Genomic DNA, 22,535 nt, shown 5'->3' with positions numbered 1-22,535 from the left:
AACAGCTGAAATTGGAGAGAGGGAAGAGCTTTCTAAAGCCAGGGACGGAATGTCAAAGGATAAAAGAAGCCAGTTTGCCAGAACCCATTCATGCATCCATTTCCACACACAGGGAACCTGCATTTGGCTTTGGATAGAAATCCAGCTTTGGCCGGCGGTGTGCTGCTTTCGGGTGTGGCGTGCCAAAGTATTGTTGATTATGCCCCGTGTGTGGTTATGGGAGAGAAAGTATTTTAAAATCAAGAAACACTTTAACAGTTTGATTTCCTTCAGATGCCTTTGACAATGAACTCATCTTCAAAACACTCAAAGAAATCACTGAAGGGAAAACAGTTCAGATTCCCGTGTACGACTTTGTCTCCCATTCCCGGTAAGTGAGCTGTTCTGGGCTGGGATTGCTGCCTGGTGCTCTCCAGAGCACCCCCAGTCTGCACTGAGATCCCCCACGCTTTGCACTTCAGACCTATGCAGCTGGCAGTGGTGGGGCAGGGGTGTCAGCTCGCGCTTCAGGGTACATAGGTTGGGGAGTTCATCCAGACACTTCCTGGAACACTCTCCTCATCACCTTTTGTTAGCTCTGAAGGTTCATGATTGAGCTTGGATGAGGGACTGCACAAGTGTTCTGATCCACGTCCCTGAGGTGTTGTTCTTGGAACAAAATGAAGAGGGGTAGAGGAAGGGCGGGAAGAACAAAGAAAACTGTTCTTTGTGAACTCTCCTGGTTCACATGGGATTGGACCATGTGAGGGTTTGAGATCATTAGACACTGATGTCAGCATCAACCAAGCCTCCCTACTTCTCAGAGTTTCTCATTCAGATCAAACCAGTCATTTCCACTGCTTTGATTTTCATGATCCTGGTTAGAGGAGTGGCCACACCTCTTGTCTCTCCCCTCTTCCCTCTGAGTGGTGGGAAGAGGCCCCTGGAGGACGGTCCTCCTGCTGGCCAGAGCCCCCACCCTCCCTCAGAACTGTGCAGAGCACCAGCCTATAATACAGTGCACACCCAGCCTGTGTCTTTCTCGTGAGTCAGAACTTGAGAGTGTGGCAGGGATTTGGTGGGAGAAGGGTGATTGACATGCAGAGTGGGGCTGCTGTGGTGCTCCCCTCCACCTCTCACCAGGGTCCTCGGAAACACCCACGCTGTGGGCTGGATTCCATGTGCGATAGAATCTCCCAGTCTTCCTAATGTACCCATATTCTGCCACTTGGCAATTACGACGCCTGCTTTAAAACTCAGACCTAAACCCGTGATCCAAGCTGATAGGGAATCAGAGAGTGTTTAAGGGAGGGAAGTTCCCAAGAGCTTCCTCGCTAGTTGGTGGCTGCTGACCTCGCTGTGTTTGCACCTAGAACTGTTGTTTTAAGGGACTTAAGGAATTTTTTTGGTTTTATTCACAGATGTTTTCCAGTCTGTTAGTCACAGTGAACAAAAACCTTGCACTGATGATCATAATTTCTCTTTCAGTGAACTCTGAGCAAGAGGCAGTGGGTGATGTGGAAGGTGGTTATAGGACAAGAGTCAAAGGATAGAAGGAACACAGAGAAACTGAGGCACGCAGAGCTGGTCCCAGCAGGCTCACCTGCGAAAGGACAACATTATTGTTGAGCACCCCTGAGGCTTTTGAAAAGTCCTGTTGGCATTAGTATCTGCCTCAGGCTTCCCAGCTATGTGGGGCAAGTGCACTAGATCATTTGTGTCCCTGCCTTACTGATAAGGAAGCGGAGCCTGAGGGAGCGAGGGATTGACTCATCAGGGCCACCGCACTGGCTGGTGGTAGAGCCAAGCCGGACAGGACCCTGGATTCTGTACTTCTACACACATGCTGCTGACTGTATCCTCTTTCCCAATACTTTTCCTTTTCCCGTCCTTTCCTCCCCCTGCCTATTCCTCCCTTCTTTGGTTGCCTCCATCTTGCGGGAGGGAGTGGGGTGGCTGAGAGAAAACTTGAGTTTCTGTTTTTAAAGTTCAGAGTGTCAGGTTCCATAAATGCCAGGCATGAGAGCATTCTTGGAGACGCCTTCGGAGAAAAAAGAAATCACATCTGCTTTTGTCTGTCTTTATTCTTCATTCAAGGCAGGCTTTTTTTTTTTTTTTTAATTCCAAGAAGGATGTCTGCCCTCTTCTTTGTGCTTTATGGTAAAAACTTGGAAGAGCAGGTCAAAGGAGACCTTTGTCCCAGCTGCTGTGGCCCCTTTTTTGACTGTTTCGGGACTCCATATAGGAGTCTTTGGTGGTGGTGCTAGGGGTTTGTTGGCTGAGCCTTGCACCTCTGCTTTTGAAGTCGGAGCGGGGGATGAAACCCTGAGCCCCAGCCCAGCCAGATGCTTTGGCCCTTGTTCTCTTCTGTGCTGACTCCTGCCTGGCTCGGCCCATCACCTGCTCTGTGCTTTGCTTTGCAGGAAGGAGGAGACAGTTACTGTCTACCCTGCAGATGTGGTGCTCTTTGAAGGGATCCTGGCCTTCTACTCCCAGGAGGTACGAGACCTGTTCCAGATGAAGCTCTTTGTGGACACAGATGCGGACACCCGGCTCTCCCGCAGAGGTAAGTCCCTACGGCCTCACATGGTCCTGTGGGTGGCTACCTTGGGGGCAGGGAGCTGGGATCCCATAATAGGGTACCCCCTCCGTCTAGTTCCAAAGCCCATGCCCTCCCTGAGGCAGCTGTGTTGTCACGTGGCACAGCCCGCTGCATCAGCCCCAGGACATCCTGCTGTCCAAAGGTTGGGTGACATTTGAGAAAGTGTTAGTCACCTAGTATTTTGGATAATACAAGGCTTGTGAGGTCATGGAGATGAAATAAGAAGTTGATGTTCTGGTTTTGCTGGGAAAAAGCTTGGTTATGTGCTTAGTTCTTTGTGATTCCCCCCCACCCCCATAAGACATCAAAGTCTTTTTTTTTTTTTTTTTCTTGAGACAGAGTTTTACTGTGTTGCCCTTGTTAGATCCCTCACAGCAACCTCAACTCTTGCCTCAGCCTCCCGAGTAGCTGGGGACTATAGGCGCCCACCACAATGCCTGGCTATTTTTTTGTTGTAGTTGTCATTGTTGTTTAGCAGGCCCAGGCCGGGTTCGAACCCTACAGCTCCGATGTATGCGGCTGGAGCCCTACTCACTGAGCTATGGGTGCCAAGCTAAGATATCAAAGTCTTGATTTCGTGGACTAAGTGTAGAACCCCTGAGGACAGATGCCCCCTTTTCTGTAGCACTGGGCACCTTGTCCTGTTATTCTGCTTTTCTACCTCTTTATTTCCAGAAAGCTTTGTGAGCCTTTGCTACTTTCTCTAGCCAGCTCAGGAGCTCATTAGTTTGTGGTTTTCTCTGTAGGCCTTGAGCGTGCACCTTCTTGCCTAGGCCCTATGCCTGCCCGATAGTGAAGGTGCAGAAATGCCCTTTGGTTGGGGAACCAAGCCTCTGAGTTAAGCCCCATGGATGCTGAGCAGAGAGCTTGCTTTCATAGGGAGGCTTGCTTTCATAAGGAGGGATTGGGTGACTTCATGGAGAAGAGGAGGGAATTGAGACTTGGATGTTGCTGGGTAGGGTGACGATGTAGGCAACCCACAAAGGTGCATGGCACACAGTGGCTTGTTCCAAGAGTGTCGGGCTGGCGAGTACAGAGGATTGCATGAAGAGACCCTAGAAAGTAGTGTGGGGCCAGAAACTTCTAATTTGGTTTCCGATAGGCATAGGAAAGCTCTGAGCTTCCAGCAAGACAAGTGAAATGCCTTTGCTCTGTGTTGGACACTGTTCTTGCAGAAGAAACTCAAGTGAAGGTACAGCCTGGGGGTAGCTACTTGGGGACTGTTCTGCTAATCTGGACACGTGATGGGGGAGGGAGCAGAGAATCGGGGAGAGCAGAGAATTGGCAGAGTTAGATGGGTAGGACCCAGAAGGGTGGTGGGTGGGGGTGAGGGAGAAGGAATGGAAGGTGACTAAGGTTTGAACTCCACTGTGAGGAGGAGGGAGGGAGACACTGGAAATGACAGAGGCAGCTTCTAGTCACAGGACAAATTACTGGCAGGTTCAAATTCTGTAAACTCTAGCTCAGAGCCTTCTGACTTCGAAGTCTGAGCAGTTTTCTCTTCTTGGTTCATGAAATAATCATGAGATGATCCATTTTAGTATTATTGCAGGAATTGTTAATGAACCAGCAGAGCATAGAGAAACAAGTCCTGGGTTTTGCTCTTCTAAGTAGTAGTAGGATCCATATTCCATTAAGTTGGTGAGAGCTGCACTCCTCTTCCAGGTGGGCTGGGGACAGGTATTAACCACGTGATAGAAAAAAGAATGGGAGTGGAAAGGGCCTGTGTTTTAGTAACAGTGGAGCCCCAGCCAGCTTTGTGACTAGTTTCTAGTGACATCCTAGACCTGGGTTTCTTTGTGGGTAACCTGGGGGGAGACAGGGCTGCCTTTAATGCCAGGACTCTGGCTAGATAAGAGCTGTGTTGTCTTCTTTTTCGACAAGTCACTGAAGCCGGAGCCTGACAAACTCCCCTACTTCTTCTCCAGGGCCTGGTTTGTCACCTTAGTCCACACACACACCCAGGTTGCTCAAATGTCCATAGTAGCTTGCCAAATTAGGGAGGTAGCATGGTACAGCGGGGAAAATAAATTTTGGAGTCAAGTATACAAGGCTGAGATCCTGGTTTCACCACTTACTGGATATGTGACCTTGGCGCATTGTGTCTTAACCTCCGTGTGCCTCACTTTTCCATTAGTACTCCTGGGACAGTTGTGAAGATAAGAGGAAATGCGGGTGAAGTACCCGGTGGCGCATTAGTGGATACATGACTCTGGTGGGTCACGGACCTGCCTCAACTGAGGTGGTTGGTGCTGTTCTGTTTCCTGGGTTTTCTGTCAGGACTTCTGAGGGGGTCTGGTGTCATATCCTTAGGAGCTGGCGATACCTGGGCTAATGCCACTCTTAGTCCAGCAGGTGATACACAGGCTCAGGGGTGCCACGATGCTGCCGGAGGCCCCCTGGGAGAGGGTGCGAGAGGAGATGGGAGCTAAGGTCTGAGTAGTGGTGATGACCTTGGAAATAAAGTGAGTCTTAGTGTCCAGTTAAAACAGATCATCGTGGGTAGGTTAAATGGAGCATTCTCTGTCCCTTTCTTATCCTGGGATCCTTATGTGAAACGGGAGCATTGCCCTGGTGATGGCGGCTGTCCCCAGGGGCTTCTCGGGGGCCAGTTGTACCACCTACCACCTTCCATGGTGCTGCCTGGGCGGCTCTGCTTTCTCCTCTCAGATCCGCTGACTTCACATGTCACATGTCACTCTGTGACAGGTCACTTTTCTGGTATACTCTTGGGACTTTCCCACATGCTATTTTTACAAATTCATTTTCTCTCCACATGGAATAAAAAACATCCCTGGCATGCGCATTGTGGGGCGCGGGGGCACTGTGGGATGGGGAGTTAGTCAGATGAAGCTGGTGGCCTTGAGAACACTCTCGGAGAGTTGAGTTAGTTCCATTCCTGCATTCCAAGCTGGCCCCTGCACCTCCTTCCTGTCAGCCCCCCCTGTACTCGTAGGCGTTAGTTTCCAGCCATGACTGCACCCCTACCCTCTGCACTCCTTGCCCCAACCTGCCCTTGAACACAGGGGCAGGAGATTTGTGATGCTGACCCCCTTGCCTGCCTGGCACGCTGTTCTCTGTGCCTGTGTGTGTAGTGGGCTGCCCTGAGCCTTTGGCGTGTCCATTCTTTTCTTTTACTATCAGGTGACACACCTCTCATCTCATGTTCAAAGTAAAGGGACTTCACCATTAGGTATTATTGTCTTTATTTTGGGTCCTTCTACATTTTGGCCTTGGCTTTGGCTAACTGTAATGAGTTACTTGGATTTGGAAAGGCTGAAGTGGAAAGCCCAGCAGGGAATGTAGGTAGATTTGTAGCTTCCTGCCCTTTGCCCTGTCCTCTGACCCAGCAAATGTGCCGGGGGCAGAGTGATGTTGCAGGAGCTGGTTTTGAGTCCCTGGAGTTTCCAGTTTGTGCCAAGACCTTGTTCTGACTCAGACCTTGGCCTGGCTCTGTTTCCTGGCTGCCTGAGGACGAGGGCCTTTCAGTGCAGTGACCTGGCTGGCCCTGTGTTGTCCTTGGCTCAAGGAGGGGACCCAGGCAGCTTAAGGGGATAACTCTTGCCAAGGCTTCTGGGGAGCAGAGGTGGGCAGTGCCTTTTGGGTAAGATTCTGACCCATTTCCTGTTTCCTGTTTCAGAGTGAAGGCTGTGACTCCTCCCTACCTTCCCTGTTTCTCCCTCTTCCCAGATGTCTTTTCTTGGGTCTGTGCTCTGCCATCCCCTCCTGCATAGCATCCCTGCACACCTCTGCTTTTCTAGGGGCCCTGCAGCACTCCCTCCCGCCTGCATCAGCTAGGTCTGACTAGACTCTGGTCGGTTCCTGCGTCCCGCTGCATTGGGCCGCCCATCAAGGAGCCGCCATGCTCCAGAAGCTTCCTTAGGTTCTGTTGGCATCACAGAAACACGTGTTACTGCATGTGTAGTGGGAGCCAGCTACAGTGCCGAAGAGTTTTTTGCAAGCCTGTGTCCCTGTCTTCCTAAATAATAACATTTAAGAGGAAGATAGCATTATTGCCCCTGTTTCAGTGTGGGAAACTGAGATTCAAAGAGGATACTAAGTAGCTTGTCCAAGGTCACAGAGCTAGAACTTTCAGGGGTCAGGATCGGCCCCAGGGCTCACACGGGCTAGATGGTAGGGTGAGAGGCAGCAGAGTCACTGTGACTTGTCCTCAGTTTCTTCCCTCCAGTGACAAAAGTTGCAGCTACCAGATCTGCACATACGCAGGGGTGGTGGCCAAGGCCCCAGCAGAGGGCAGTAGGGGGGTTGGAGCCAGTGTGTGTGTGCACATGTGCTGGGGAATGACAGAGCTTCCTTGGTGCCAGTGCTCTCAGCACTCGTGAAGAGCGTGTGTTGCCACACAGACCTGGCATCAGGTGTTTGTAAGGCTTTAATTAAAAGCCACTCGAGTTCTGGTGTGTGTTTGTTTTTTCCCCCTGGCTCTGATACCCTTTTGATCTGGTTTGCTTTCTTCTCTGGGCTTTGTCTGGAGACATGTGAAGAATTGGAGGCTACAGTTGCTGTGTGTTTTGGACGTGTCTATCTCATTAACTCCAGGTGCCAGGTCTGGGAGGACTTCTAGGGGCGAGCCACGTGGCAGCTCCTTGGGTGGCTCCTTGGCTGAGTCTCCGCAATAGGTCAGCAGGGGCAGCGGGAGCCGCATGGGAGCAGGGCGGCCCCTGAGCAGGGCCCTGTGTGGTGATGCCAGGAAAACCAGCTGGGGGAGGCATGGCTACCCAGCCTGGTGGGCACATCCTAACATATTGGGGCCCAACCGACCGTTTTATTACCCAGGCTCCTGTGCGAAAACTGTGTAAATTAAGGAGCTAGTGCGGAAGTCGGATGATGATAGTGTTAGTTTCTGGCTTTCTGGAATGTGCTCTTCCTGACAGTTCGTAGCTTTTCACATTTTGTGTCAGTCTGAATCACAGCAGAGAGACCCTTCCTCCTTCCCTGCCCCTGCCCACATGCATGTCTAAACACGCGCCCATGTAGTAATGTATAAACGCAGAATTAGTTACAGACAGGGCTTTCCAGAAATTCATTCATACATAGTTCCCATATTTATGTGTGAGTTTCCCCCCATGCATGGGTCTGTTAACTGAGAGATGATTGAGAAGGAGCTGACGGGTCACTGCAATCATTGTAGATAGGGATGACAACCTTTAGCATGGTGGGATGGTAAAGCTTTAGCAGCTCAGGTGATAAGATTTAAAATGACACCTGTAGTATCCTTTGTACCCTCATATTAATCTGAAATAATAATAATAATAATAATAAAAAAGATGTATCACAAGAATGGAGAAGTATCCAATGTACTCAATACTAATAAGAAGCCAGTAGGTGATCTAACACACTCCCACGTAAGAGAAAAACTCAGTTCAATTCAAGATGGGGGGGGAGGGGTGATGGGTGTGTTTCCACTTAATGGGCACAATGTAAGGGTATATGGCACACCTTCTGGGCACAGGAGACAACCTACAACAGGTACTCTCCCTAACAGATACAAACATTGTAACCTAATTGTACCCTAACATTAATCTGAAATAAAAAAATTTTATTTTGTGTCTTGTCTCCCTCTGTAGGGAGAGGCTATTTTGATTGAGAAAATCTCCTTGCAAACTCACTGTTTAATTCATCTTTTTGAGTCTATGCGTTCTATTTTAGGCATTATTCTATTTTATTCAGATCTTTATTCTAGTCTACTTTCTGTTCTCTGAATTGTTAAACTGCTGCTTAACCTACTCCTGCAATTTCTTACTTCACTTGTTTTGGTTTTGATAAAAGTTTTAATTGATTCTTTTCTCAAATATGTTCAACTTACAGTGGTATATGCTATCTTATCATTTTTTTTATTTTTAAGCTTATTAAACAAAACTATTTTCAAAACAAACAAAAAACAAATTCACTGCTTAAGAGGAAACTGAGGTTCAGGGGGTTAGTTAACTGGTGGGACCAGGATGATCAGTCTCCTTTTTATTTTTTGACAAAACACTATTTAGGGCAGTGCATGTAGCTCAATGGGTAGGTCACCAGCCACATACATTGAGGCTGGTGGGTTCAAACCCAGCCTGGGCCAACTAAAACAACAATGACAACTGCAACATAAAAATAGCCGGGTGTTGTGGCGGGTGCCTGTAGTCCCAGATACTTGGGAGTCTGAGGCAAGAGAATCACTTAAGCCGAAGAGTTGGAGGTTGCCATGAGCTGTGATGCCCTGGCACTCTACCCAGGGTGACAGCCTGAGACTCTGTCCCAAAAGAAAACAAGAAAGTGACTTTAAAAAAAAAAAAAGCATCTGGTGAAAAGAAGGTAGCAGAGAAGATGGCGAGTGGTTTCACCTGGGCGTTATCATAGCCCAGCTCACCGTGTCCTAGACCATGGCTTTCTCATCTTACACTGAGTGATTGTCCTCTTTGTAAACCTCTGTGTTTGTGGTGAGTGGGATGGGCTAACCACAGCTGGGTCCCCTGCTGCTCCCTGTGCCTTGGGGGTGTGGTGTGGGTAGGCCTTGGGAGCAAGGAGCTGACACCTGAGTGGTAGGTCCCAGACTTACCTTCTGAGCACAGGTAAGTGCGTGCAAGGGGACAGTGGAAGCCCAGACTGCTTCCTATTACAATGAGCTCTCCAGGCTATCCTGCCTTTTTTTTTAGTTGTTCTTCCTCACTGAAATTATGTTTGGGTCAAATATTAGGCCTCAGCTGGGTAGCCTTTTGTTTCAGAGACTATTTTGTCACAGCAGAATTTGACCATTGTAAGAAGTTACAGAAACATAACTTCTTCCCGAAGCTGCTGCTCATCTGCTGTCAGTCCAGCCTCTCAGGAATCCAGCTCGTGAATTGTCCGGAGCGTTTGTGAATCCGTGTGAGCCTGGCCGGCCTTGCAAGGGCACATAGTTGCTGGCTCCCCACCGTTTTCTTCCCCTCACCGTTTTCTTGATTCTTGTTTTTCCTTCTCTTGTAGTATTGAGGGACATCAGTGAAAGAGGCAGGGACCTGGAGCAGATTTTATCTCAGTACATTACGTTCGTCAAGCCCGCCTTTGAGGAGTTCTGCTTGCCAGTGAGTTGCGTTCTCGGTTTGTTTCTGTTGAATGTAGAACTTACAATTTAATGACACCCACGGCACATGGGAAGATATGTAAGTTGATGGCGTCAAGGGGAGCTTGACTCTCACTCCTCTGTCGGAGTGAACCCCTGTTCTGAAGTCACATGAGAGGGTGCCTTTGGTCCCTTTATCCTGCCCCCAAGTTTTCTGGGAGCTCTGTCCTGCTGTTCTTTCTTGGGGTGGCCCTGTCACGTCCTGCTAATCCTTAGGCTGCCTCTTTAATTCCCAGCAAGTTCTGATTTTTCTCACGTGGCGGTCATGACGTGAGACCTCTTACTGAGGGCATGTCCTGCCTGGGGATTGCTCTCAGCCATTTGGATCTCTCCAAGGTCTGAGATGGTCTGGGGTGGATGTTGGTGCATTGAGGGCTGAGCCCCAAGGTGTTTCCTTTGACCCTTCCCACTGCTGCAGGTTAGCACTGCTTGAGGGTGTCTAGGGTGTCTTTGGGCCCCTGTGCAGGGCCCGACTGGGAAGTGTTGTGCCATATCGGGATAACCTTCCTTCCTTTTGCTCTGGCACAGACTTTCCTGTCCTTCCCCATGGCAGCTGGAAATTCCCTAGGGAAATGCTTTCAGAGAAAGGGGAGTGGGGGGGTGTCGAATTATAAGCTATTTAGCAAATCAGCCTTCAGCCCAGGAAATGCCCTCCATTTCCTGGAGAAAGACAGAGAAGGGCACCAGAGATGAGATGGGAGGTAGGGCTCAGTGGGATTCTGGGGGAGGAAAGAGGAAAGAGAGAACTTCATTTTGGAAATAGAAGTACTTAACTCAGGAGGAGCCTACATCTGAGTGTCTTCTCCAGCATGGTCAAGCCATGGTCTAAACCTCTTAAATATTTATAATTAAGCTGTGAGAGAAAAAAGGAGGGAAAAGTTGGTGTTTAACTTGTCTTGGGTGTGGTCTTTTGGAAGGGCTGGGATTTCTGAAGGCATTGAGAATAGCTTTAGAGTAAGGCTGGGTATGGGCCTTTATCCTTCTAATAATTAACTTCTTTCTTTTTTCTGTCCTGGAAAGAAAGGATCCCAAACTGTCTCTGTTTCTTTAAGTCTGTTAGCAGGTTTTCCATCAAACCAGACTTTTGTTTCAGGTCAGGGATGGTGGGCTTCTGAGTCAGCTGAGTACCCTTGACACCAGATTCATCACCCTGGAGACGGTTGGGTTACAAGATTAGGTTATTGGGAAGAGGCCTGTGAAATTCTTTCCATCCCTTTATATATCTGAGGACTTCTCTCTCTCTCTCTTTTTAACTTAACAATAAGAATACAAAGTTCATTTATAAAGAGTAAAATGCTAGTTTCCTGTTGCTTAACTTAGTTGTAATGGAGCTCAGAATTCTGTGCAAATGTTTTCTAGGTTGTTTCTGCTTGTCCCGTGGGCTAGCCACTCTTTACTCAGGGAAGACTAGCATTCCCCTCTAAAGCCAGGAACTTGGACCTAGTAAATGGCTGCATAGTTCCCGTTCGGATTGGGCCTGACACTTAAATTTTAACAGCTCTAGCATGGAGGCTGCACAGAGTAAGGATGCCCACACACTTAAGGTGTTGTTTTTGTGGTCTCATGCTCAACTCAGGTTGTATGCCAAGATGAAGCTATTTGTAGAATGGTCTACAAAACAATCAGAAAAACTTTTTTTTTTTTGGAGAGACAAGGTCCTGCTCTGTTGTCTACCATGTAGCTGAGGCTGCAGTTTTGTGCCACCATGCCAAGATTTTTTTTTTTTTTTTAATGAAAGAAACAGTTTTGCTATGTTGATCAAACTTGTCTGGAACTCCTGGCCTCCAGTGACCCTCCTGCCTTGGCCTCTCAAAGTGGTAGGATTATAGACGGTGAGCCACTGTGTCCAGCCAAATAAACAGGAAGCAAAAACAAAAGGAACATCTCTGTGGCTTTACTTTTTTTTTTTTTTTTAAAGAGAATTTTATTTTATTTATTTATTTTTTCTTTGTAGGGACCGAGTCTCACCTGATCGCCCTCGGTAGAGTGCCGTGGCGTCACACAGCTCACAGCAACCTCCAAATCCTTGGGCTTAGGCAATTCTCTTGACTCAGCCTCCCAAGTAGCTGGGACTACGGGCGCCCGCCACAACACCCGGCTATTTTTTGGTTGCAGTTTGGCCGGGGCTGGGTTTGAACCCGCCACCCTCGGCATATGGGGCTGGCGCCCTACCCGCTGAGCCACAGGCGCCACCCGGCTTTACTTTTTACATTTTATTTAATTTTAATTTTTTTTAGACAGAGTTTCACTTTGTTGCCCTAATTTTTTTTAGACAGAGTTTCACTTTGTTGTCCTCGATTGAGTGTCATGGCGTCATAGCTCACAGCAACCTGAAACTCTTAGGATCAAGCGATCCTCTTGCCTCAGCCTCCCGAGTAGCTGAGATGCAGGTGCCTACCACAACACCCAGCTTACCTTTTCTTTTTTTTGGGGGGGGGGGCAGAGTCTCATTGTGTCACCTTCAGTAGCATGTGGTGCCATCATAGCTCACAGCAACCTCAAACTTTTGGGCTCAAGTGATTCTCTTGCCTTAGCCTCCTGAGTAGCTGGGACTACTGGCACCTGCCATAGTGCCTGGCTATTTTTTGTTTTTGCCTTCTTTCATTCACATTTTACCCACACAAGGCACTTTAGGGTTCCCCACATTTCAAGATGGCTTCCCTATGAAATTATAAATAACACTTATACTTGAGGTTTCATGCTAGGCTGCCCCCTTCCCCATATGCCCTTGGGGAAGTGCAGTTTGTCCCTGCACTTCTCTGTTAATTCATTGTAAATATCTTTCTCCACAGACAAAGAAGTACGCTGATGTGATCATCCCCAGAGGTGCAGATAATCTAGGTGAGTCCTGGTGGGTGTTATCCTGTGATGCATAATGCCTGTCCTTTATCTATCACAATTTGGGGCAGAATGTGGTGACCACATGGGCTCTGTACACCAGTGGGCTGCCCCACTGGTCTGTGCTTATGAGCCAGAAAGGTATTTCTGCCTGCCTGTCTGGCCTTGGGGACGCATATACCTGGGCATATGTGCATCCCTGTATGTGGACAGACTGAACTTTTGCCTCTCTGGTGGAAATAGATTACTGTAGATGACTTCGGCGTGGAGGAAGGTGCTCTCCCCAGCAAAGACATGTGGATACCTTGCATCTGAAGCCACCTTCCAGCTAAAGCAGATTTCCTCTTTGACCTAATTTAGAGTGACCAGAGTTGATATATAAGATGGGAGTTTGTCTTCTGATTCTCTCAATAATTAATATCTTTTTTCTTTTTTTTTTTTTTTTTTGGCTGTTTTTGGCCGGGGCCGGGGCCAGGTTTGAACTGGCCACCTCCAGTATATGGGGCCAGTGCCCTACTCCTTGAGCCACTGGCACCACCCATGAATATTATTTTTTCTTCCCTTATTTTTTTGGCTGAGCTGTTTGGGAGTCAGTCACAGCAATAAATAGCTCACTGTACTATGTATATTTTTAAGAACAAGGACATTATCATTAATCCCCATGGTACAGTAATCAAATTTAGGAAACTTACTATTGATATTAATCTTGAACGTATTGGTATTCCTCAGCCTGTCTTGGTTTTCCATGATGCTGGTGTTTTGGAAGAGTATATGCCCATCGTTTAGGAGAATTCCCCTCTATCGGGGTTTGTCCCTTGTTTCCTCATGATTAGATTCACCTCATACCAACTAGAGGAACAGTGTAGGAGAGCTCTCCTGTGTTGTTTTTCTTTATGTGTCCTATCAGAACGCACTGATATTTATTCCATTTTTGGTGATATAACATCGATCAGTTGGTCAAGGTATGTAATTTATTTCCAATGTTAATGAAGGATAGCTCCACCTTACTCTGGAGAGTGAGGAGAGGAAAAGATCTTCCATGGAGATGCCATCCATGTCTTGGGATGGGAAGCTGGTAGGTGCCCTTGTAGCAGGATCTTCAAGTTGAGAGATGGTGTTGGAACTGTGGCCAGTCATTGAGTCTTCAGAATTCTGGTTGATTGCTTCTTCCAGTGGTGATTTAGATCATCTGAATAGAAGCCCATTCATTGAGGGCTTGCTCTGTGCTAGACATTATCTGTCTTACTCCTGAGGGCCCCCCACAAGGGAGGTCCCATCAGCCCAGTCAGTGGGGAGGTTGCATGGCAGAACCACCTCCCGGGAGGTCTCCCCCCACCCCCGCCAGTTCCTGTGTGCCCTTCCACTCAGACACAGACCCCTGGTCACAGCTCTGCATGTATGCCTGCACCCCTAATGCTCTGCTGCTCTCCACCCCACAGTGGCCATCAACCTCATCGTGCAGCACATCCAGGACATCCTAAATGGAGGGCTCTCTAAACGGCAGACCAACGGCTATCTCAATGGCTACACCCCTTCCCGCAAGAGGCAGGCATCAGAGTCTGGCAGCCGGCCCCACTGACCCCATCTCTTGCAGACCCCAGCTCGTCTCCAAGAGACAGAGAAGGCAGGAGGCAGCATTTGTCTGTACAGACCATTTCCTGCGAAATGATCATATTTAAGAACACCTCATGGAGATAAAAATGCCTTTTCCTCTCCTTTTTTTTTTTTTTTTAATCATTCTTCAGAAGAGAGAGGCCATTCTTGTTTTTGTTTTATAAGACAGGGTCTCACTTGGTTGCCCAGGCTAGAGAGCAGTGGCAGCAACCTCAAACTCCTGGGCTCAAGCGATCCTCCTGCCTTGGTCTCCCACGTAGCTGGGACCATAGGTGTATGCCACCACCCCTGGCTAATTTATCTATTTTTTTGTAGAGACAGGATCTTGCTGTGTTGCTCAGGCTGGTCTCAAACTCTTGGCCTCAAGTGCTCCTCCCGCCTTGGCCTCCCAAAGTGCTGGGATTACAGGTGCAAGCCATCACACCTGGTCCTTTGATTTTTTTTTTTTTTTTTTTCTTTTTCTTTCCCCCCTTCCCTTTCTCTTTTTGTACTTTGGAATGGCAAAATGAAACAGAACTTGACCCTGAGCTTAAATGACAAAACTGTGCCAATTACTACTGGTGATGCCTAATTATGAATCCAATGTGTAACCAGTTATAAATACATATACATATATATACATATATATATATAAAAGGATCTATTTTTGTGTAAATGTACAAATACTGTAAAGCTGTTTGCTGTAAGTATCTGGCAGGAGGACCTGGACTTGAGTGTTTTGGGACCGGAGCTGGTGTTTCACAGAGGAGTAGGTTCTATTGCATTCCAGGTGGGGAGGGCTCAGGCATCTGTGGGGATGAGGGGTGCAGGAGGGTGGCCTATGTCCCGTTGTTCTTGAGTCCCCATTGAACTTGATGGGAATGGGGTTTGAAACCCTCGATTGGTGTCATTTGCCACCTTTTTGGAGCTACAGCTTAATGACTTGTCGATGAGGGATAATCTTATGTTTTTGAGTTGAAATTAGGTAAATCCTCAACTCAAAAATCCAACTCAGGGAAGAGGCCCAGGAGGAGAGCAAGTCTTTTGCATTTTCTCCCCCCCGCCCCCCACCTCTGGTTGTTCAGATGGCTCGATGGCCACCTTCTTACTCTATCGAGTCTCAGTGTCTCCATGAAGCCAGAGCTGCCCTTTTGTGCCCTGGCAGGGTTCTGTGGGGTTACCCTGATGGAAATAGGGACGGAGGGAGCGGAACTATGCCCGCTTTCAGGTCTGAGGAAGCACTGTTCCTTCTGTTCCAGGGCAGTGGCTGATCAATATGGGCCCTTCCTGTATTGTGGGAACCGCACGGCCCCCTGCAGTCTGGGCTGTGTTGAGGGCTTTTGCTACCTGACAGCTGACAGCTCAAAGTGGGTGGCTGGATATCTCTGCCTGGGGAGGAGGGTGTAGGTGTTACCGAGACATGGGGGTTTTACGGTGTAGTGAGGATGGCATACACCTGTCATCAGGGCTTGTCACCCGCAGCATCGTGGCTGCCACGGTTTACCTATTTATAATACCACCGTAGGAACTGTCTGCTGTTGAGCTTACAGGACTGGGGAAAGGGCAAGTCTTTTTTTACAAAGTATTTAAAAGGAGAGTATTTAAGTCATGGGTACCTAAGTTGAAGTCTTGTGTTGAAAGCATTTGCGGTGGAGATTTCTAGCTTACCTGACAGCTTCCTCTTGGTGGAAGCTTCTGGGAGAAGTACGGATCTCTTGTAGTCTCGGTTGGCGGGGTAGAGGAAGTGGGTGGCCCACGCCAGGTGGACGAGATGTGATGACAGTCCTAAGCCTCCGTTTCTAGCTGCACAGGAGCCGGGTATTTCCATTTTCGTGTTGACCATCCTAGAGGATGGTAGGCCAGGCCCTGTGGCTTCCATTGCCGAAACATTTCGGAGAACTTTCTCATTCCCTCACTCTCAGAGCCCATTTGAGCCATTCAGGTCAGCCCCCCTCCATTAATTGTCTACTCACACCAAAATTTCCCATTACACACAGCACCATCTGATCTGATTACCCTTTTCTGGGCTCACTTGACTCTAAATCTGTTCGGTTATTTCAAAAAGTCAAATCTAGTCCCCAGCAGAGCTTTGCCACCACTGAGGCATTCAGTAGTCCCAAGGAAGCTCCCAACCACTGCAGTGGCTCCTGGGAGCAAGTGAAGGCTCCCACATGCCTTTTTTGGAAGCTGGTAGTCACCTCATGGATAGGTCCTGGAGTATGTGCGTCAGGGTTGATCTTTATCTTTGTAGTCACGCCTCAATCCATTCCGAGAGAAAGGATGGATGGCAGGCCTAGGTCAGCATCCTGAGGACACCAGGGCCCTGGCCTGGAGGGGCTTTCTGTGCCCATCCCTCCTGGGAGCGCCTTGGCCATTCAGTGGGCAGCACACTCAACTCTACTTGAAGCTCCTGGTGCCAAACCATTTAGTGCCTTGGCTGCCTGTCCCACTGCCTTGGAAGATGCATCTCTCATCTCTGAGCTTTGACTTGGCTGCTTCCTCATCCACCTGTGGTGTTGGGACCAAGCCTGCAGTGTCTCTGCGTAGCCCACTCCTCACTTGGAAACAGCTCTACTGTTCTTGTGACATGGGCACTCCCATCACATGATCACCAATTCTTGGTGGCTTGTCTGGGGGCCCTGAGCAGTGCTTGCTTGCCAGGTTCTGTGACACCCTGCGTCTGGGGCAAGGAAGGAGTGGGCAGCCTTGCCCCTCTGTGGCAGCCCAGCCAAGGTGTGTCTGCACGTGGGATTTCTGTAGGACTCATCCTGGTCTTAGTGTTTTAAGAGCCTCCGGCTCTCTGATTCCATGGAGAGTCAGGTATAGAATCAGAGCAGAATCATGACATTTGTCATCTAAGTTCTCTGTGTTGTCTAAGGTGGAGGCACAGATGAGCAGAGTGGTCGTGTGTGGTGGGAGTCTCCAGCTGCAGAGCCGCCCAATGGTGCTTGATTTTCTCTCCCTGCTCAGGCATGGTCTGTGTGTGGGCCCAGTGTTGAGGAAACATGTCACAGTGGGTCATGGGAAGGCCTGGCCTCATGCCCTCCACACTGACAGGACTTCTCCTGGCCCATGTCTCTTACTCTTTTTAGGCTGCCTAAGGCCAGTGTGGAGAGAGTTGGGAGTCTAAGAAGGATGCGTGCGTTGTGACCTCAGGTGTCCTTTGATTGGGAGTGGGTTAAAACATGGGATTGCTGCAGAACAGGCCCGGGCAGGAGAGAGGAGAACAGTGTCCAGCCCACCTAACCTTGTCACCCCTGCTTCTGGTCTGGGCCATTCAGTGATTGTGGGTTAGTTGGTTATCCACGTGGCCCGGTCTTTAAATCGGATGCCATGGCCACACCCAGGGCGGATATAGGTCTGCTGTTAGGCACCCGGTCACACTGCAGACTTGGACACGCCTCTGAGCAGTGGTGGGGGGTGGGTCAGTCTCAAGCATGGTTAGTTTATACATCACCTCCCTTGCTGCTCTCAGGCAGGTTCCTTGATTCAGCCACCTCAACCTGCGCCAACACCCATGGCTGTGGGAGGGAGGTAGCCTCCTGCAGGGAAATACGGAGTCTCCTGTGTGCCTGTTAAAGATTCCAGGGCCAAGGAACTGGGATGGTTTAGGAGAAACCAGGGTAAGTTCTGGGGAACAGGGCTGTACTTCTGGAAAGGGCCAGCTGGACTTCTCTACCACCCTTGCCCTTCACAGTTTCTCAGGGTGGAGTGGGGGGACATAATCGGTGTCAGACGAAATGAGGATGTTAGCAGTCTGGGAAAAGCCGGGGTGTGTCTGGAGCACTTTGTCCCCCTTAATCTTGTGTCTCTGGCGTTCTGCTGCCGTCCTTGTGGCATGGGACTGGCATTTCACATCGGCTTTCCCATGGCTCCTAGAGGCAGGGAGTGCCTACCCCGGGCTGCCCCAGCTGCAGGGTCAGCAGCTCAATAGCGACTTAAGCTTCTTTCCCCTTTCAGATGCTTGCTGCCCTCCCCCTTTTCTTTTAACCGCCTTACTTTTGTTGTTAGTAGTTACAAAATGACCGTTATGTACTTTGCTGTAAATAAAGACTGAACAAAGATGATCCAACTCTTGCCTTCTGTGTGGTGTTTGGCCCTGATTGAGGCTGCCGGCTGCCATTGCCAGAGTGGCTCAGGGCAGGCCTGGTTTGGGGAGCACCAGGCGTGTGCTGTGTGGGCGCAGTCCCGGGCTGTGAGCAGGGCTGATGGCAGACCTCAGCCTGGCAGGATGCTGCTGAGACTAGTGGACCTGCCATTCTCATTGTCAGTGCGATGGGAAGCCCACGCCAGCGTGCCTGGGAGGCTGTGGTTCTCAGACCTTCTGGCTCTGTGTCCCTGTGTCATCCAGTTTACATTCTCCACTCTTGCTGCCTGCCCGGGCCAGTCACCCAGCCCTTCCTTGCTCAAGACCTTCAGAGTGAACTTTTGAGGGATGGGTGGTGGATGGAGGAAAGTTTACATCATAACCATGCACACGGTTTCAGGTGGACTACACAAGCACACTGTGTGTGCTTTGGAATGAATGACTATATCAGTATATGTATGTCCATTCCTGTTTTCCAAAAGTCACCCACCACCTGGGATTAAAAAATGATTGGCTTTTGTGCTCTCTGTAGCACCCCAGGCCCTGACAACTCCCCACAGCTGCTCTGCTCCCCTTTCCTCCTCACACACTGTCTGCTGGACACCGAATGGCCCTCAGCCAGGAGCAGTACCTTCTATGGTTTCCAGCTACTCTTTCCACTTGAACAGGCGTAACCCCATCTGGGAATTCAGCAGACCTTGTAACCGAATCCACCCGTGGAGGGCTACTGTGTTTTTAAATAAGACTTAGGTGTCTCCACAAGAGCTGGTGTTGTCAAGCGTTACTCTCATCTGTTGGCATTGCAGACATTGTGAGTCACAGTGAGTAACTTGCCTGATGTCACACAGGTAGTGGTTGTGCAAGCAGGTGTGCTTATCTGTAGTCCAATTTCCCTCTTGGCCCTGCTCACCCATCACCCCCAACTGCACCCCCCCCCCCCATCTCACGCAGACCTCATCTGGACTTGGAAGCTTTGCTTGAGACTGCACTCAATTCCCAAGACCCAGTTCCTGCCCCTTTGTTGAAGTTGGAGGAGCTGGAGGAGCAGAGGTGCAGGCCAAGAAGCCCCGCTTTGCTTGGTCTTCCCACCCTTGAGAAGAGGCACCTGTTTGACTAGTGTTGCTTTAATTGAGCCATTAACTGGCGAACCTGTTAGGACCTGCTGAAAGGTTTTAGATAAGAGCAGGCATCCTCAAACTGCGGCCTGTGGGCCAACATGAAGTGGTGTGAATTGTATTTGTTCCCATTTTGTTTTTTACTTCAAAATAAGATATGTGCAGTGTGCATAGGAATTTGTTCATAGTTTTTTTTTTAAACTATAGTCTGGCCCTCCAAGTGTCTGAGGGACAGTGAATTGGTCCCTTGTTTAAAAAGTTTGGATGGTGCCTGTGGCTCAAAGGAGTAGGGCACTGGTCCCATATGCTGGAGGTGGCGGGTTCAAACCCAGCCCCAGCCAAAAAAAAAAAACAAAACCCAAAATCCAGAAAACAAACAAACAAAAAAAGTTTGAGGATGCCTGAATAAGAGGGGAGAGGAGACCTGGAATGTGAGAAAGTCTGCTTGGGGAGGATGGAACTGGAGACATGGATTTCTGTCATTTGACACTGAGGGATGTCTAGACGTTCAAGCAGGTTTTAATCAGATCATTTTCTCTCCTGAGAATGAAGTAAAGTCACTTGTCAAATTTTGGACTATGCTTAGGTTTTTTCCCCACTATGAACTAAGATAGGAAGGGTCAAGTGAATCAGTTTGAGTTAGGACTAAACCCAAGAGTGTATTTTCAGTTAACTGAATGGAAAGGTAGGGAGCAGGAAGGAGAACATGAGATTGTGCCTTAGACAGACACATTTTTCATACAGTCAAACCAATGCTTGGTGTTTTTTCATACTGAAGATTTGTTTGGACAAAGACCTGTGGTGCCCGTAACCTGTTAGATGAGGTTCAAGGCAGTGTTGAGTTCTGACTGTCCTGGTCCTGGGGAAGCCGGCGTGCCCTCTGCCCATGGAGATGGGGTTTACGCTGACACAGGCACCCATGGTTGTGGATGTTCTTACCTTTTCTTTATCATTGCCATATACTTTCTCTTCTGTTCTTGAAATTTCCAACTTGCATTGTAATATTTACGTCTCACTTTTCCAGTCTTCTTTCTGGTTTCACTTTCCTGCTTTCTATCCTTGAAAGAGTCCTGCAAAGTATGTAAGAAATGTATGTGGTCATGCACCAGTTTTACTGCGGGGGAAGCCCGCTAAGTTGTGTGGCCAGGCCTGGTGTGTGCCTACCATCTAGTGGTGGGATCCAGATTGCAGCAGGAGTGTTGCCCTGGGCTGCTGGGGTAATGCCATTTACTTGGCTGCAGTGTTTTTTTTTTTTTGGTAGAGACAGAGTCTCATTTTACTGCCCTCGGTAGAGTGCCGTGGCTCACAGCAACCTCCAGCTCTTGGGCTTACGCGATTCTCTTGCCTCAGCCTCCCGAGCAGCCGGGACTACAGGCGCCCGCCACAACGCCCGGATATTTTTTTTGTTGTTGTTGTTGCAGTTTGGCTGGGGCCGGGTTGGAACCCGCCACCCTCGGTATATGGGAACGGCGCCCTATTCACTGAGCCACAGGCGCCGCCTGGCTGCAGTGTTTCTTCTGAACGTTATCAGAATGCCCTGCGAAGACTAAGTACTGATGTGATTTCTGTTTTGTTTTTCTGGAAAATGTTGACTAAAGCCTTCATAGAACAGATTGAAGCTGACCCTCTTAATTTCACAAAACTGTTCTAAACCTGTGTCGCGACCCCTTTGTAACAATGATGTAACAACATCGCAGCATTAGAAAGATTGAGAACCACTGTGTTATAGGGGATTGGCTTGGTTCCACAGGTGGTCATCGTAATCAGTGAGGTCTTGTTAAAAACGCTGCTGTTTGTTTCTGCGAATTCTGGTTCTCTTGGTCTGGGAAGGAGCTCTTTGGGAACAAACTGTACAGGTGAGTTTCCTACACTGGCAGGTTTGGAAACCAGGAACCTGTGTATTTAACCATGTAGACCATTAAAATCTGTGGTGTTCATTGGGTTTTGGTGATCCCATTTCTCCCAGAAATGTTCTAGGTGTTGCTTACGGCCCTCCCGGGCTGCAGGGAGACTGGAAAGAGGCTTCTGAGGCTGTGCTGAAGCCCAGGCAAGGCCAGCATTGATCTCTGAGATTGTCAGACTCCAGGAGTCTCGGTGCTGAGGTTTCCTGGCAGAATTCCTTAGGGTGTCTTCCAGAACTGGGCAGGCTTTTAGGAGTCAGCCAGTCCACTGGCCCTCAAAGGTGTTTTAGTCATGGAGCCCTTTCAGGAAATTGTTTCAGGAGTCTCAGTGTAGAAATCAGAGAACAGCAAAGCTGTGTGGTTGAAGGGTTTCAAACCCTCCCTTGGCCTCTCTTGAAATTCTCAGGGCTGTCTTGGAAACAAAGTTCAGGCTTTTCGTTCCACAGAGGAGGAAAGGAGCACAGAGGCAAAGCGACGGGGCTGAGATCCTCCTGTTGGGTCTGCAGTGGATTGGATTAGAACTTTGCAGAGAGAATCAAACATCTTTTGAACAGTACATTTGGTGTTGGGGTCAGCTGAGTTCTATGAAAAGGAGCCTAACTTCGCAAGAATTTTGGTGTTGGCTGTTGGCTAAATGGGGAGGCAGCTTGTTTGGGAAAATAGTTCTGGGGTTAAACAGATTAAAAACTTGGTTCCTTCACTTAGGAGCTGTATGGCTTGGGGCAGGCGTTTGGCTTCAGTGTCCTCAAACTGCACCCCTTAGGCCACATGTGGCGGTGTGATTGTATTTGTTCCCGTTTTTTTTTTTTTTTTTTTACTTCAAAATAAGATATGTGCAGTGTGCATAGGAATTTGTTCATTTTTTTTTTTTTTTTTTTAACTATAGTCTGGCCCACCAACAGTCTGAGGGACAGTGAATTGGCCCCCTGTTAGTTTGAGGACGCCTGATCTAGGATAAGCCTCTGCTTTGCCTAATCAGGAGTAACCAACCAACGTATTGTTTTCTCTGGACCACACTGGAATAAGAATTATCTTGGACCACACATTAAATATGCAAACGCTAAGGAAAGCTGATGAGCAAAAAAAAAAGTCTGTGCACATTTTTTTTTTTTGATATTTGACACCACACATAAGCAAACAAGTCCTCATGTAGTAATCCTAACAGTGCACCCACCCATCCAGAGTCTTCAAAAATAGTCAAGCAGTTCCCAAGTTTGTGATCACTAATATGGAAAATGTACATATCTAATAAACGTCTTTGACTTTTTTTTTTATAGAAGTAAAAAGTGGGCAACATAAAACTACTGGGATATTTGACATT

At 48.6% G+C, this 22,535-nt stretch overlaps 1 protein-coding gene across 1 annotated transcript in view; it reads left to right on the top strand.

Moving 5' to 3' along the window:
* The window catches only part of UCK2 (uridine-cytidine kinase 2), a 98,082-nt gene extending 79,880 nt beyond the window's left edge, over nucleotides 1-18,202 (top strand). Inside the window, exons 3-7 of the mRNA XM_053606647.1 lie at nucleotides 274-370; nucleotides 2,403-2,545; nucleotides 9,545-9,642; nucleotides 12,473-12,521; nucleotides 13,958-18,202. Coding sequence (XP_053462622.1) covers nucleotides 274-370; nucleotides 2,403-2,545; nucleotides 9,545-9,642; nucleotides 12,473-12,521; nucleotides 13,958-14,097 — 527 coding nt within the window. The 3' untranslated portion in view covers nucleotides 14,098-18,202. The remainder of the gene's footprint in view (nucleotides 1-273; nucleotides 371-2,402; nucleotides 2,546-9,544; nucleotides 9,643-12,472; nucleotides 12,522-13,957) is intronic.
* The last annotated feature ends 4,333 nt before the right edge of the window (nucleotides 18,203-22,535 follow it).

This window comes from Nycticebus coucang, chromosome 10 (genome assembly GCF_027406575.1).
Source record: "Nycticebus coucang isolate mNycCou1 chromosome 10, mNycCou1.pri, whole genome shotgun sequence".
In the NCBI taxonomy this organism is placed as follows: Eukaryota; Metazoa; Chordata; class Mammalia; order Primates; family Lorisidae; genus Nycticebus; species Nycticebus coucang.
The sequence above is the reverse complement of the archived record's forward strand: the minus strand, read 5'-3'. Positions and strand labels throughout refer to the sequence as shown.